At 41.3% G+C, this 17155-nt stretch overlaps 2 protein-coding genes across 2 annotated transcripts; one reads left to right on the forward strand and one right to left on the reverse strand.

Annotated features, from left to right (window-relative positions):
• The first annotated feature begins 371 nt into the window (after positions 1–371).
• msx1a (muscle segment homeobox 1a) lies at positions 372–2157 on the forward strand. The gene is made up of 2 exons (XM_080773174.1): positions 372–914; positions 1108–2157. Exons 1-2 carry the CDS (start codon positions 485–487, stop codon positions 1521–1523), a joined length of 846 nt encoding a protein of 281 aa, XP_080629300.1. The 5' UTR covers positions 372–484; the 3' UTR covers positions 1524–2157.
• Positions 2158–14759: 12602 nt separating this feature from the next.
• LOC308332818 (cytokine-like protein 1) lies at positions 14760–17138 on the reverse strand. The gene is made up of 4 exons (XM_080788922.1): positions 16872–17138; positions 16735–16779; positions 15882–16028; positions 14760–15760 (listed from the first exon to the last, which is right to left on the reverse strand). The coding sequence occupies exons 1-4, from the start codon at positions 17016–17018 to the stop codon at positions 15659–15661; spliced, it is 441 nt and encodes a 146-aa protein (XP_080645048.1). The 5' UTR covers positions 17019–17138; the 3' UTR covers positions 14760–15658.
• Between the last annotated feature and the right edge of the window lie 17 nt (positions 17139–17155).

The following is a 17155-nucleotide window of genomic DNA, read 5'->3' on the forward strand; positions in this document are numbered from 1 at the left end:
AAAAGAGGCATGTCAAGAGATAAAAACTCAAGCTGTTATTAAAACCTCAATAAGCTATATAGCGCAACATGAACATGCTCAGCTCATGCGGGCATTAATAACCTACAAATAAGCCTATCAGTATACAATCATCTGTCGGTTTAAACGTTTTAGTGGAAATTATCACTTTAATGAATGCTGTCAAGGAGTTGGTTCGGTTTATCTGAACTGTGTTGTAAAATAACTTATTGTTTACTTTCCCAGTCAAATAACGCGAGTCTGTTGCTGGAGTGGAATCAGCCGGCCCCTCTCGTCTCTGATTGGTCCGCGCACTCCCCACGCCTGCCTTATAGCAGTGCACGCCAATTTTTTCACATAAACATGAGGATGCCGTCACGATAGGAGCAGCTCAACTGTCTGTGACTTTCTTCACGATACCCACGACTGTTTATTATTATTTTGTATTATTATTTTTTTTACCTCCAAGTAGAAGTCGGACCTGTGTATGGCCCCAACTGTCGCCATGTCAGCTTTAACTGTTGGCTTGAAAACGGAGGACATCGCCTCTCGATCGGTTCTCGTAAGCAGAGGTGAGATGCAGACCAGCCTGGGCTCCGCAGCGGAGGAGACGGTCACGGGGAAGCCTAAGGTTGCTATTCTCCCGTTCAGCGTGGAAGCGCTGATGGCTGACAGGAAGCCGAGCAGGGACTTGTCATCATCCGCAGACCCGTCGATCATCGCCGGGACTTCCCAAGCGCACGGCCCGAGGATGGGTTTAGATTCCACGGTTACTTCTTCTTTGACCATGGGCTCGTCGTTTTCAGTCGGCGACATAATGAACATGCAAGACGACGTGTTGATTAAACCGGAGAGCCCGGACAGTAACGATAGGAGTTCTTGGATACAGAGTCCCCGGTTTTCTCCCACGCCACCACGTAAGTTAGACTTTGTTTTATTTTTCCTCGGCATGCGTAAAAACCGTAACACCATTTGTAGTAGACTATATATCTCCATTTTATGATTTGTTAGGATTTTCAAATAAACAGCCATCGCAGTAGGCTATGGCATGTGAATAGCTTTGTCAAACGTACGCTTACAATAGTGCTAAAATGTATTCTATGTTTTCAGGACGGTTGAGCCCCCCTGCGTGTCCACTGAGAAAACACAAGACGAACAGAAAGCCCCGGACTCCGTTCACCACGTCCCAGCTGCTCGCCCTGGAGAGAAAGTTCCGCCAGAAGCAGTACCTCTCCATCGCCGAGCGCGCCGAGTTCTCCAGCTCCCTCAACTTGACGGAGACGCAGGTTAAAATCTGGTTTCAGAACAGGAGAGCCAAAGCCAAGCGGCTCCAGGAGGCAGAACTAGAGAAACTGAAAATGGCAGCCAAACCCATGCTTCCCCCGGCCTTCGGGATTTCCTTTCCCCTCGGTGCGCACGTCCCCTCATACGGTGGCTCTCATCCATTCCAGAGGCACTCGTTGCCGGTTTCCCCGATGGGTCTCTATGCTGCTCACGTCGGATACAGCATGTACCACCTTGCCTGAAAACAACACCTCATTTTGCAGTCAAGCTGACGCGGAAGAACACTCGGTCCACCCGCTTCTATACGCCATTAAGTTCAAGGAGTGGAGAAAGACTTGGTTCTAATAAGCCTGGACACTGTGGACAGCCAAGTAGGCCTATGGACAAGTAGGCTATATTGCCACAACAAAATGTGTGTCAAACATATAGCCCCGTCACTCGCCACGGTCCATGATGGCTAGTTAGATACATAGTCACCTACAAGGGCTATTATGCAAAGGCAGTATAACAAACTTTTACGCACAACCTGACGTTTTGCACCAACAAACATAAGAACCCCAGGTAGGTTCGGCTCGCCTCTCATCACTTAATGTGGACTGCTGTCACACTGCACACACACACCATTTGCATTCATATCAATGCGTTAAGTATAGTTTGTTGAATCCAAACTGATTCCAGTGTGTCAATGAATGCTCTTTGCTAAATTGGAGAACCACAGCATTTTTTTTATAACAGCACTGTCTGTTGTTGGAATGATTCCCTTTGGAAGGGATTTGTGTACTGTAAAATAATGTATATTTGAAGAATATCCTCATTTATATTATGAATATATTTGTGACATAAATTAACAATAAATTGTTTATTCTTTTTCATTAAGCAGTTGTTCGTTTTGACTGACACTTCACTTATATAGCAATGCCGTTGACTAAACACAAGAGAACATTTTAGAAAATAAACATTTTATAATTGTATGTATTTTGAGATTTTGAATGATCAACTTATACATTTGAGAGGTGGGTGCTTATAAGTTATATGCAGGGTTTATCTAAACATAAAACCTTTAACATAATAAGGTTAGAAAGAAAATAAGTATGAGAGAAAATAAGTGTGAAAATAAGCCGTTATAAATCTGAAGATTTATTTTATATTAACAGTAACACTTGTAATAGTAGTTATAGCTAATAATATCAATATATTATTTTCCCAGGATGTCTGCAGCAGGTTAGTGCATGCATCTTGTGTAGACTGGAACTATATAGACTTGATGGGACCCAAAACAAACATGCATGCCTCCAAGTAGGCCTATTCCACAAAACCGTGAATATTATAATATACTGTACAACTGAATTCTGTAAAAGAATTGTTGTAATAGACTATACTTTTCATTTACTTCTCTCACATTGATACTGTATATGTTCATTTTGGGCTATATACATATGTCACAGTGCGTGCAAGGATAGGCCTATTAGAAGACCATGAATTTAAACTTGTCAAATGTCATTGCACTAAGCAAAACGTGGAATGTATTTCTACAGCTGTTGCCCATTGCTTTGAAATAACTAACCCAGATTTTGTTGGCGCCAGAAGAGCTCAAGGGGCGGGGAGGTAGACCAGTATCGACAACTTCAAAACACTCAGATAAATGCAGAGATTGGTTCTAGAGCCAAATTGCTTGTAAACGATTCGCTAGTGTGTCATTATGTAGTATTTCGAGTGTAAAATGAACCAGATGACACTACAGCATGGGGAAGCATGCATGTCATTTGACACATACACGTATAGAGCACTTGACATTCCTGCATGGGAGCACAGAGGAGCGGGTTTTAAGCTTAATAAATGTTCAGTCAATTGCTGCTATCAAGAAGACTTTAACAAAACAGGTATCAGGTACGGGAAATTACAGGCCACTCTCACAGCAGTTTTGAAGGCTTTCTCTTGGCGTTCCTTCCTTTCAGGCAGGGGTTAAATTGGAGTAAAATAATTGCTATAATGAGCAAAGGCAATCTGCCGCAGACGAACGCGGCTCCAGCCAGGCTGTAGCTCCAGGCAAGGCGGAACTTTTATCATTCCTAAAATGTCAACGGGGGACTGGGACGAGCAACCTCAACCCATAAGCACACACCAACTGCTGCTGTTCCAAAGACGCCGACACATTCAGTAGCCTATACCCACAGTTTGAGTTTATCATCGTGAAGTCATATAGAAAAACGATTTGTCAGTTTTATTGTGCATTTGCATTTTACGTTGCCACACTACAGTTCCCACGATATAGGCCTATGCTATCGCCCTCCAGGACAGGCTCACTCGCAGCTCAGTTTCAGGATCAATTAATAATACGTAACTACAAGACAAGTTAGAAATCACACGGATGGACGCTCTGTCTGAAAGGATATAGCGACTTTAAACAAAAGAACCAAAGGGCATCCATCGGTTTTTTCAATTCTCTTCGTATTCCCCATCTTGTCAGAAGCCAAAAAGAAAGAAACAAAAGCCCTATGGCTGCTATAGCGTCAATATCAGATAGTTATAGATAAAATACATGCTACTTATTTTTGCTATCCAATTGCATCCGAGAAGAAAATAGAAAACAAGTATATCATTTTATTTTTTAAGAAGCCTGCATGCAGGGGTTTTATGTTGCAAACTTGCAGCCATACCCGCCTGTAAAATGAAGATAACTATTGAAGTCGCAAACCATTTTAAAGTTGTTCGCAATCACGGTGTCCTTGGGGTTCAGCTATGTAATTTAGAAATAGACTCAATGCTGACTTGATGCTACATATATAGGATATTGCTATGTTGCATTTTCCCTTCAATTCAACGGGGAAGGAACATCAGAAATGAATACCGGTAGGCCTACATGTTTAATAAATAATTAACGTTGTATCATAAATAATCAAATTAAACATTCGGAGCGGAGGTAATTGAAATAGAACCGATATGTTCACGTTGGCAGCAGTATGGACCATATATAAACCATGGGTTATGTTTCAGCATCGTTTCAAATACCACACTACCACCTTCCGTTTAAAGTCGGAGTAGCATATAGCCTGGCTACTGCCTACTGGTTGTCCTTAAGCCACACAAGCGGCCGTTCAACCGATAGACTTGGAAAAAATATTAATTATTATATTTCTAAGCAATTTTCACTGATCGTCTGTCCAAATGTATCGTATAGGCTAAATTAAAATGGACCAACGACATTTGCAATAGATTAACACAAATAACATGTGGAGTTTTGAAATGTGGAGAGCCTATGTAGAATGTTTTTATTTCTACGTTATTAATTACGTATTTAACACTTAATTGATAATAAATGCTTGACATCACTGATAGGCTGCCACCCGGCACCCAAATCATGCAGGCCTACTTATATTTAGGACTGAGATTTGTGCTGACCAAAGCGTATTTGCCATTGAATGTTTAGGCAAGTTTTGCTATTGTCAAAACAAATAACTATACGATCTAAAAGTTTTAGAACGTAGCTATTTGTTGTATAGGTGATTTATATAATGCGATTTATGTGTTTTAGACTAAAACACATCAATCGCATTATTAGAAATAACCTATAGCCTATACTGCATGAGTGCTGCATGTGTCCATCATGTCTCGCGTTATAGTTTATCGTATTAAACATGGACAAGTAAAGCTGTAAAGCCTATATAGCTTAGGCCTACTGTTTTTCATGCATTTATTATAGGGAACTTAATGTTGCCCTAAACAAAATTAATGCAGCAACCTTTTCTCTTCATTCTCGTGTTTGAGGAGCGCATATTCATATGATGTGAATGTGCGCTTCTCGACGCAAAAGCATCTCGAAAGGAGTGAGAGACTATCAATTAATCAATTAATCAAATCGGTTGCTTCATATGGATCGTCGTCCAAGATGGCTTGCATATATTATTAATATTATAAACAGAGGATATATCATGCAATGCATTCATGTTTAATGCATTACAAATATCGACCCGAGTAGGGTAGTTTGCGGCATTTGCGCTATACTGAACATGGGCCAGCACATGGCACAGCCAGCCTTCCAGCCTCTGCAGTGTGACTGGTCATCATTCATCAGTGACTGTTATTGATTATTGATCGAAAGTTTAAACCACCAGTGTTTCATCTCAATGTGATGACTTGGCGAGTTGGCGGGTTCCGTCAAGACGAATTGAAACCAGGTTGTGCATGAATACGCCTAGGCTAATGGCAACAAGACCCAGGATCGGGTGGGCACCAACTTAAGGAAGAGTGCAGGGCAGGCACCATGTTAAATTGACGATTTATTTTCTTCATATTAAAGCTGGACTATGAAAGGCATTTAAAGGCCAATTCATATACTCCAGTTTTAGGTGATAAGGGTTGAGGTGCTCACCCCATCACATCGGATACCGGAGAACTCGCCATGCAGTTTAATTACCAACTCGCTGCAGCGAAAATTCTTCATCAATATCTTCATCGTTATATGCCAACATGCTGTCTTCATCAGTGTATAGTATACAGTATGTCAACCCCACAGATGTTATAGTTCATTTCCAAAGTGATCAAATTATTTTGTGCAATTAAATGGTCAGCTAGTGGTCACCGATGATAGTATAGGCCTACAACTCCAGGATATTGTTTAGCCTATACTAATTAATTACATTGTTTCGGTATACTTTGGTGTTTATACTTTAGAATTCCTACTTCATATAGTGTAAACTCTAAACAACTATCCTCTCTCTCTCTGCACTAAACCGTGGTCAGCGTGGTGAGTCAGAAAACTGGCGAGTTCTCCAGATACCAACACATTTCACTAACCACATCATCACCTAAAACTGGAGTGTGAATATGCCTTTATTATTTAGGCCTATTTTTGTGCAGATTATGACATAGCAATCATTTACTTAATTGTTTTGCCAGGAGTCTTGGTCTAAAAGTGATGGAAACATTGCCACCCCTCTAATTAATTCATCCAACAGCTATTATTTATTCACACCGTTTTGCTACATTAGGAGTCCTCAAATGACCCTCTCTTGAATAATTACTTCAACATGTAACTAAATCAATGAAACAGTTGTACATTTACTGCAGATAGGTGGGACAACTTTCATCTGAGAATGTTTATACTCAAAGACAAATTGCATCTCCATGCAGTCAAATATTGTGTATAATTACCCCTGGATAGTGCCAATCATCTATTGGGAATTTAAGAGGGAAACATTTTCTTATGTGGGCTAATGAGGCAGCATTTGTTTTAAGATACAATAAAAACATTAAATGTGATGGAAAATTGCCTGAAACCTCTATAAACAAAATGATTAAAACACAAAATACAGCTTCACCAAGCCTTTAATTTAAATACGTTTCTGATCTGTCTTTTACAAGGCAATTTATTTCAGCAAAGCAGAGAATCATTTCTGTCACCCTTTGGCTTTTTTTTTTTTACAATGCAGCACTTAACATTTTTTTAGTGCAATGTCACAGAACATAAAATTGTGAAATTACTTGATCCCCTGCTGTTTAAATGCTGTTTTCTTTTTGGATTAATGCTACAAAATTGAACTTGGATCCTGCATTCCCTAAAGCATCTAATGATTACCAAACCAATCAACGAAGCAATTCAGCTTTATAACTGTGGGCTGACTTCTAAACAAGCCTACTGTCGCTGATTCACAAGAACTACTTTCTTTGGTCGTATCTTTCCGGAATTTTACTGTGATGCATGGGCCTACAATGCAATTTGTGCAACACACACACACACACACACACACACACACACACACACACACACACACACACACACACACACACACACACACACACACACACACACACACACACACACACACACACACACACACACACACACACACACACACACACACACACACACACACACACACACACACACACACACACACACACACACACACACACACACACACACACACACACACACACACACAGAACAGTATGAGCTGATAATCAATCAAAGGGATGTTTTTACTTGTAAAACTGTGATGATTCTGATTCTATGCACGTCCTGCATACTAAACTTGTTTTGTGTGCATTCTCCTATACTGACGACATGTTTTGAATGAACCTGCAGAATTTCAGTTAACATTGCTGTAAGGTGATTTCATATTGTAATATCTCCAGTCACGAGTGTTGCTGAAAGGGGTTGACGAAAAGCAGAGCTTCAAAGTAGTGGTCATAACATGACCCAAATCACTTCTGAGTCATTCCAGACGAGGTAAAATTAGGAAATGTATGATCCAATGTCTAAATAAAGTTCTGGATAATGAATGAAGTTGCTTCGTTTAGTTAAACTGGCAAGATCAGAAAATACAGAAGGCTTTTCCGGAGACCAATTGTTTCACATTCCTTTGGAGGACGCATTGTGAGGGCACACGCACTAGCACGCACACACAATGCGCAATTACATTACATCTCACACAACTTTTATTTTAAAATATATTTTTGTCCATGCATACAATGCATCAACAGGCGGATCAGGACGGTGACAACAACAATATTTTGGCTTCAAGTTATGCTGAGCAGAATATATAGGCTATCATAACACACACAGGTCAAAGGTTGGCGTAGCCTACTGTTAACTATAAGCCACTATTATAGCATATACCAGCTCAGTGGCCTTGTGGTTAGAGTGTCTGCCCTGAGACTGGGAGGTCAGGGGTCACTTCAGTCCCCGGCCGGGTCATACCAAAGACTCTAAAAATGGGACCCAATGCCTCCCTGCTTGACACTCAGCATCAAGGGTTGGATTGGGGGTAAGTCCCTGCGACATACTAGCGTCATGTCCAGGGGGTGTACTTGTACATCAAGCTGCCTCACGCTACAGAAACAGGAGATAGGCTCCTGCCCTATGGGCCTCATGGCTCGGCAAGGCTACTTACTATTATAGCATACAAAATCTAGCCCCGATACGTCCCTCAGTCCCTACACGCTCATTCTGTAGCTCCGAGATGAGGTCACAAGGCGAAGCCCTCCCATTGCGTTTCAGAAACGGCGCATGGTTTCCACAACCAACGTTGCTTACCCTTTTCTGCACATTGTATCCAAAAAGTGAAGGTCTGATAATGAGCTAAACTAAATTTAATTTAGGGACAGCCAAGAAAATCCAAGTTGCGGCATGAAACAAGCATTTAAATCGGTTGTTTAGTAAAAGGGTAAGCAACGTTAGTTGTAGAAACCATGCGACATTTCTGAAACACAATGGGAGGACTTTGCCCCGTGACCTCATCTCGGAGCTACAGAATGAGCGTAGGGACTGAGGTAATGTATTGGGGGCTAACAAAATCCTGAAATATTAAGGGCTCAAAGAGTCTAACTTCACTGCTATGCTACAGTATATCAGAAGGCTTACCTGATGTCCACCATCTGCAGCTCGTTTCTGTCCTGCTGGTGGTACCTAGATGTGTCTCTCATGTGTCTCCAACTCTCCATACCTTTTCAAATGATACATTAATGTAGCTCTGTTAACCTCTTTTATATCAGTCAACCAATAATAAAACACATTATGCTTCCAACTTTCTAAACTAATTTTATTGTATGGAACATAGCCTCAAATTGCACCTTCTTAAACTAAAATGATATGGAACATAGCTACTGTGAAGCTGTTCACAAAAACGTTTACCTAACTTCGCTACTACTATTCTATCCCTTTGTTTGCTGTGTTTGTTATGCTACCTATGCCGCTGTATTGTCTGTAAGGAAGCCAAACAAAAATAAGTTTTACACTTATGTACCTGTACACAAGATGTAACAATAAAGTACAACCTTGAACCTTAACTAATACCGTTATAAATTATCCCACCTTCATCTTGATCTGTATCTCCAGTCCTGATTCTGTCCCAGAGGTGCCTGGCTGTAAGCGGTTCATCACCCTTGACCCTGATAAAAAAAAGATAGGTCCGTTGCACATTTAGCCAACTACACCACTTAAACACAATTTTCTTTGTAAATCAGCCTATATTCTGTTCTATGAGATTAATTAGTCCTGTCAATGGTGTGTGTTATAGTGCATTTAGTAGTTTAAATTAAAATACTTTGAACAGGCATAAATCCAGCCCTGTTTGAGCTACAGCCATGACATTTCAAGAATCATTACACATTATGTGTCTCCATGATGAAAATGTATTCTTAACTACATAACTGCAGTAGGTCTATCATATTTTTTCGAAACTTTGCAGTATAGTAGACGGTCACAAAAAAATCACACCCGTGTGAACTGAGCGGTGCAGGCTGCTCAACAACCCTGTTGGCTAACTGGCTGCAGTTATACAGTCATTATAGTGCTCAGTGTGAAATGGACCTTTAGGCTGCTCAACAGTGCCACTTTAGGTCACCAAACGGTATTGCAGCTGTTCGTACCACAGACAGACAGACACACACACGGCCAGTCATTGGAGAGGTTGTTAGGCACCGCACAAAAACTACAGGGAAAAAAAACTCACAACCATTGGCGAACGGGTGGCGCTACAGCACTTCATTGAAAAATTGACATTTTGAACACGTATAACTGTTGAGCCGTTTGAGTATGGAACTTCATTACACATTATGCATCTCCCAAGCCCCCAGAACCGAGAGGGAGAACTGAAGCCCAAAAAAGATACGCCAATTGTAGGTACTGCATGCAGCATATTACAGCTGGGGCCAGCGCCAGACACATGGACGAGCAAAAACTATTTTATCCAATATTGGCTCGACTCACAAGCTTGTGCATGGAATGGAGGAGACACTACTGCACATGCCAGACGACGCAAAATGCATCACATAGGACCCAAATAGGCCCCACCTGCCATCACACTTTTCCAACCCGGAAGAAGGGGTGAAAAGAGAGTATGCGCTGGGTCCATACAAGTGAATGGGATGGGATTTTCAGTGCCATCCCTATTATTTTTTTAACTCTATGGCATCTCCTCATGAGGAACAACTTTGCCTCTTTGACCTATGACCTCTGACCCTTAGATCTTCCACCATTTTTAATTATATGAAAAAACGTTCTCCTGGGAAAATCTCAATGATCAGTAATGAACTGCACAAAACTGTCTGCACTCAAACTTTGGAACAATATCTAAAAACAATTGGAGAGAGTTTTCTATGTGAAAAACATAAGCCTGCATGAGCCAATGAATATTGCAGTTTTATGAAAACTGCCCTTAACTACATAAATGCAGTATTATATTTAAGCTAGATGGTCTTGCTAAACTCTGAAATATAACTTACTCCAATTAGCCAAAGGGGGCGCTATACCAATCGTTTGAAAACACAACATTTGAAGAGCCATAAGTCTTGAATCCGTACTTCTCCTGGGATTTTGGAAAAATCATGTAGATTATGTAAAACACAATCTATGTATGAACCATTATCTAAAAGTTTGTATGTGAAAGAATTAAGCCTCCATGCATGAGCCAATGAATATTGTAGAGGGCATGGCAAAAACAGATGTCCATGGGCTCCTTAAATCACTCTGAGACCTCTTTTCCACCGGTTCGTTCCCAATGGGAACTGGTTCTGTTCTCTTTGGTTCTTAGGGCCGATTCATACTCCTATTTTAGAGCCGAATAAAAGTCGGTTCGGCGCTGTAGAGCCTACAATTTGACGTCATTTGAGGTTCGGGGGGGCGGGTACCGTCCTAAAGTCTTCGGTGCTACTGAAAATTTCTGACGAGCCGAAATCATTTCGGCACTACAGCGCCGAAATGGGAGTATGTATCGGCCCTTAGTCCATGAGGCAGAGCTCCAATTGGAACATTAATTATGATTTGAGTGTGCAAAACCATACCTATTAGATTGTTATCAATATGAAACCATTACTTACACAAAGACAATGATTTATTGTATTACAAAATGTAAAGATTGTAATATGCCAAATGAGGCAAATGAAAGCTACTACTGTGGAAGGGTTATCATATATTTATTTACTTATATTGATCCTATAAACAATATAATGTAGGTATAGTTTTGCACACTTACTTCATAATTAACGTTCCAATTTTGGAGCTCTGGCTCATGGACTAACAAGGAAAAAGGACTGAACCGGCTCCCATTGGGAACCAACCGGTGGAAAAGGGGTCTCTGAGTGACTGGCAGTGCTGTGGTTATAGTAGCTCAGTAAGTAGTGTCAGGTCCCGGGTTCTAATCCTCACGCTTCATTTAAATTACTGCATAGAAATCATGACTTTATCAATTAATGCATGGCCACTATGTAATGCCATTTTGTAATGCCATGGCATGGTGCATGACAGAAGGCAAAACCTAATGCCTTTCATCAAACTTACAGGGCAGTTGTAGCTGAATAAGAAGATGCCTGCATGCATGGGAAGAAGATCACAGGTTTGATTCCCAGCCTCTGTGTGGTCTGGCCTCTGTGTGTGTGTGTGTGTGTGTGTGTGTGTGTGTGTGTGTGTGTAATCCACGTAACCGTTCGCCCAGGGGGTACAGTGCCTACATGGTGTTGAGTCGGTCGGACTGACGGTTGTCCAGAATCGCCCCAAAAAGGCCTCTGCCCGGGCTCTGGACAGGGCAGTGTCCATATGGAGCTGGCCTGTTCTGACATCATTCTGTCTGCATAGACAGATTAGACGCCATTTTTGGGCATGCCTGACAAAGAACTCCATATGCCGTGTAAAGATTAAAATCTGGCCTGTGCTAGATGGGATATGATATGGGGTCAAATAGGTCAATCAAATGGTTAATTGAGGCAGCACTGGACATTTGCTGGCGATTTTGAGACTTGGCCCAAAAGGTGGCGCTATAGAGGAAAGGGTGACGCCATGGTGCTTCACCAACTTCGACACCTTAAAAGATTACTACCAGCAACGGCCATCTAGTCTACCACTAAACCAGCCTACAACCTATTGACTGATTGATTGATTGAAATATTTATTAACAGTTTGCAGAATTACAGTACAGTACAGTACAGTACAGCACAAACTCAATACAAGGACTGTTAACTGTGAGTGGACGACCCAATTAAGCATTACACTTGTTTACAACAGGGTCCACCATGTTCAATTCATCAAAACATTTAGAGACGTACAATTTGTACAAATAGACACTTCTATATAGTTACAGAACAGGAATTCATCATAAAGGAAGCAAAAAGGGAAAAGAAAAATATATTCACATGTCTTACTGACTGTTGGTAGGGCGTTCCACATTTTGGTGGCATAAGAGCGAAAATAATTTAGTCCCTTGTTTGTGCCGAATCTGGGTTGTACATGGTTTGTTGCACTCCCTCTGGTGTTGTGGGTGTGGACTTCGTTGACATTAAGGAAGTATTTAGACAGGTACATGGGTATCTTGGTGGTGTATCGAATCTTGTGGACCAGACCCATTGCAAGATGCTGTACTTAGTCGTCGACCCTAAGCCATCCCAGCCTGTCAAAGTGGGCAGGCGTGAGGTGGGTTCGGGGGTCAGGCCAAGTAGGAGCTTGACGCCTTGACCAGTTTGTTTTGGGAGGTCTGGAGCCTTGTTTTAAGGGCCTTTGAGGTGCTTTGGTACCAAGAGGTGCATGCATGCATAGTCAAAGAAACCTTGTACGAGGGCTCCTGTTAAGGTCTTCAAGTTGTTTTTGTACATGTAGGCCTACATGTCTAGGACAAGAAGTTCGTATTTAAAACATGGCAGTGTTAATTAACTGCAAAGTTGGAGAAACGTAGCCTACCTGCAGCAGTGCAGCGTGAGTCCTGTTGTATTAAAGATGTTGAAAACAAGAGCTCCAACCCAACAGGTGAAAGAGACAGCAAGGACTGCCGAGTCGGCCCAGCGCCATATTAAAAACAACAGTCATCTCCGAGCTTGATTCAAACTCCATCTTTGCTGGCATTCTGCCTGTATGCACAGCGCACACTCAAACTCTCAACTCATTCACATTGTCGTAGTTATGGTCTTTCTTTATTGGACATTGTGTGAACATTTCCACTGACTTCCTGTTGCTGGCTGCTGCTAAACGATGTCGAGAGTCTATGGTCGTGACGTTACAGGTAGTGCACTGCTGGGCAACTCAAGTGGTACACTAATCCTACTTGTAGTGCATGCACCAGAATATGCAACAGAGGGCGCCAGAGTCCACAAATAAAACTGCAAACGTGGTAAACCAACCAACCATGTGGGTCCCTAGTCTTTACTGATTGCTGTGAAATGTTAGAATCTCAGTCTTCACCATTTACATCATGAGACCTGCTTCTTAATGCAGACACATAACCAGTAACGTACCATTTATATCATGAGACCTGCTTCTTAATGCAGACACATAACCAGTACATACTACATCATGAGACCTGCTTCTTAATGCAGACACATAACCAGTACATTTACATCATGAAACCTGCTTCTTAATGCAGACACATAACCAGTACATTTACATCATAAGACCTGCTTCTTAATGCAGACACATAACCTGTAACGCCTGGCCTGAGGTCGCGTGCACGCATCCGCCTGCCTGGGTCACGTCAGACTGCAGTGCTGGGAGAGCTCTTTGGCATGGGGGGTCAGATCAATTATGGAATTAATTCTGTACTGGCCATATATGGAGTGTGTCTTGAGTGTACAGGGTTTGATGAGGTCAGATCAACATAATGGAATGTCAGAACAGGTCAGCTCCATATATGGGTTTGAGGTTTGAGGTCAGGTGTAGAGTTGCTGGCCCGGCCTGCTCCATATATGCAGATATAGGTGATGAATCATGATCCAGTCTTCTCCATGTATGGCTATCCAGGATTTGATGTGGTCAGTGTCGTGATCGTCATATATGGAGACGGACGTGGCGTTACGGACTGACGGCCATATATGGTGGTGTGACGTCATGAGGGACTGACAGCCATATATAGTGGCGTGACGGACGGAATGACATACAGACTGAAAGGTTTTTCAGGTTTTCATATAGTAATCTGCGACCTACTACGGTGGCAATAAAAATATAGTTTTACAATTTGTTCTAAGTCAAGTGGATGGCAGAGTTCACACCAACTATAAAATCACTCGTACTGTACTGCACCTTACGGGTGAGAGAAGACACCTCCACTCAAGATTGTGAAAGCCCTCCTCCCTGGCCTGTGTGTGACCCCAATCTGTGTGTGTGTGTGTGTGTGTGACACCTGAATGCGACCCCAATCAGCATCAGCTGCAGAGGTCAATAGGTCATACTCAGACATAGGCACATACATACAGACACACCGTCACTTAAAGGAGTGGTTGGCACTGCTCCAAAAATATACAATGGTGAAAGATATACAGTAGTTATCTTTATACTTATAGTTATAGTGCTCAGTGCGAATGGAATAAATACAATAAACGTATACTTCTTATTTATTGGTAATTTGGTATCACTATATGAAAACACATTTGACAAAATGGTTCAGGGCCCACTTGAACATTTTGAAAGTGTTCAGGCCCTCCTCCACTTAACTGACCACTTAACCGAATCTTAAAAATGTAACTTGCCATGCCCTTGTGGACCACATGTTTGGAATCACTGTCACTAGATAAACTGGCACACTGAAAGAAAGATAGATATACATGTATATACGGATAGAAAAGGGATCGGAAAAGGGATAGGAAAACTCTAGTGTATTACTTAATATAAGATACACATGGAAGAATCATAATAAAAAATCACATCATCACAAACAATTTTAGGATGTTTTATTCACCAAAGATTATTTAAAATGCTGCATATTTGCAATATTTCTAACATATAGTGAGAACAGGTCTTCTTGTATTTGCATTTTTGCTGGAGGTAATGAGTATGACCAGATAATCCTGTGGTATGAACAGCAGCATTTTGATGAATTCTCACATTTATTCAAATTATATATATAAAACATAATAAACATTCTAAGCGATACCATATCTATGGTATTTCTTCTTACATTATTTTCATGTCACATCATGTAAAATACTCAAAGGCTACAAAATGCAACATATAGTAAGTAGCCTATACTAATTAGAAACATTTTAGTCACACCAAGGGTTAGGCCAACACCAGATATTTTTCTTAATGATACATGAACCTTTGATCAGCCCGCTAGTACATAAGCAGCAGTCTCGCTCACAAACATCTCTTATTGGTTTATTATTTCAAGGTTTTCATCGGCATGGCTGGCATTCAGCAAATTTCCTGTGGAAAGTTCTCCACTCCTTGATGGAATGTAGCCACACATGCTGACTAACACAGGCCTTCCAGTAAGCCAATAACTCAAGCTCAGCTATAGGTACGAGTTGAAAGAGCACTGCATGTTTTCGTAGCCTTTACCATCATACTGACATAAAACAAGACATAGGCTGTCTGCTGGTGGTATATACTACCACTCTGTGTTCTTGATATGTGTAGGCTATTTTTGTATGTAAGTATAGTGATGTGGATATCTGCCTCTCATCTGTCTTCTTGCAGAAGCTGCAGTCTGTCTTCTCCATAGTGAGGGACAGTATGTCCAGTATCGATGGCCTCACAGTCATCTGTGAAAAACACAAGGTCCTGTGGGGCATCCAAACATGCAAACACAGCACAAAGGAGTCAAGCTGCATGTCTTTCAATAGTGCCATGCAGATGCTGAACAGTGGTAGGCTACCATCCGGTACTTTTATGATTATCTTACCCGGTAACAAACTTTGTTTATGATGTGATACAAGTTCTCCATTTTCCGTTTTAGCAGAACCATTCTTGGACGCTCTTTGCAGTACTGGCTGGGATGGTTTAGCAGCACATAGAGAAAATCACGGAGCTTGGCAGATATGCAGCCATTCTAGAGTGACATAATTATCATATTAGAAATAGAATATGAGATCATGCAACCTGGTCCTCCTGAAATATAAGATTTTCATCCAAGGTCTTTCCCCCACTTGGCAGTTGGATATCACATAGCATGGCTGCCAAGTATCTTCTTCACTTTGATTGTGTTAAGGCAGGGTAACAGTTTTAGGCTATCGACTATGTGATATTTTGGGGTTTAAAAAAAAAGCTCTAGCTCTTTTATAAACAGAAAATACATTTATCAGCTTCAATTGTGTTCTAATTCCAATTTTTTTCAGCTCATTTCTTCCATAATTATTGACTTTAATCTGTATCCTGACCAGTCTGTGTGAGTTGTCTCTCTTGGATAAAATTGGATCTGATTGGATAAAATTGGTATCCTGACATGGAAATGTTTTTTCTGTTTAATAAGGAGCTGGAGAGACAGTGAGATTTCTGATGTTACTGAACAAACACCATATCAATATGATTACTACAGATACAGACAGACAGTCTCTATTAGGCTACTCTATCAGAATAGAGACTAGCTCGTCCATGGACCAAAGCTAGAGACAGACATAGCCTTTGATTCTGAACTATAGTCAATAGGCATATTCAAACATAAATCACGTAGATTTCTGGCTTTTATATTGTTTTTACTCATTTTAATACATCAAACGAACTTATATCAGTCAGTCAGTCATGTTGCTGTAACTTACATGCACATCAACGAAGATCGTGGGCAGTGCCTCAGCGCAAGTTTTCTGTAAACCAAAGGCAATTAAGGCATCATTAGGCAAATCACCGTTAGTTGTCCAACATGCACGTCATAAATTAGTATTATGAAACGTCTTACCGTGCGATGATACGTATGCAGCTTATCAAGCAACGTCATGATTTCTTTGCTCAAACCGAGCGCCCTTGAATAGCAGGTCGGTGGCGCACATTCTGACAACACCACAAAGCTGAGTAAACACAGAGAAACAGCAAGTCCAGCCTTCATTGTAGCTACAGCTTGCTGCAGGTCACTAAACGTTTGAGCGACTGGACGGTGGAGTGGACCAGTGGACTGACTCGGGAAGCGGCAGCTTGGCTGCCGTTTTAAGGACGGTGTTCTGCGTGTGCAGGGGGGGAAAAAAA

This window comes from Protomyctophum bolini (genome assembly GCF_963924005.1).
Source record: "Protomyctophum bolini genome assembly, chromosome: 2".
In the NCBI taxonomy this organism is placed as follows: Eukaryota; Metazoa; Chordata; class Actinopteri; order Myctophiformes; family Myctophidae; genus Protomyctophum; species Protomyctophum bolini.

Excerpts from the sequence above, each read along its gene's own strand:
- msx1a (XM_080773174.1), top strand. The coding sequence starts at position 485 with ATGGCCCCAACTGTCGCCATGTCAGCTTTAACTGTTGGCTTGAAAACG. Across the intron at positions 915-1,107 it reads GTTTTCTCCCACGCCACCAC|GACGGTTGAGCCCCCCTGCG; the intron begins GTAAGTTAGACT and ends CTATGTTTTCAG.
- LOC308332818 (XM_080788922.1), bottom strand. The coding sequence starts at position 17,018 with ATGAAGGCTGGACTTGCTGTTTCTCTGTGTTTACTCAGCTTTGTGGTG. Across the intron at positions 16,780-16,871 it reads TGCATACGTATCATCGCACG|AAAACTTGCGCTGAGGCACT; the intron begins GTAAGACGTTTC and ends TTTGGTTTACAG. Across the intron at positions 16,029-16,734 it reads CGATCTTCGTTGATGTGCAT|AATGGCTGCATATCTGCCAA; the intron begins GTAAGTTACAGC and ends ATGTCACTCTAG.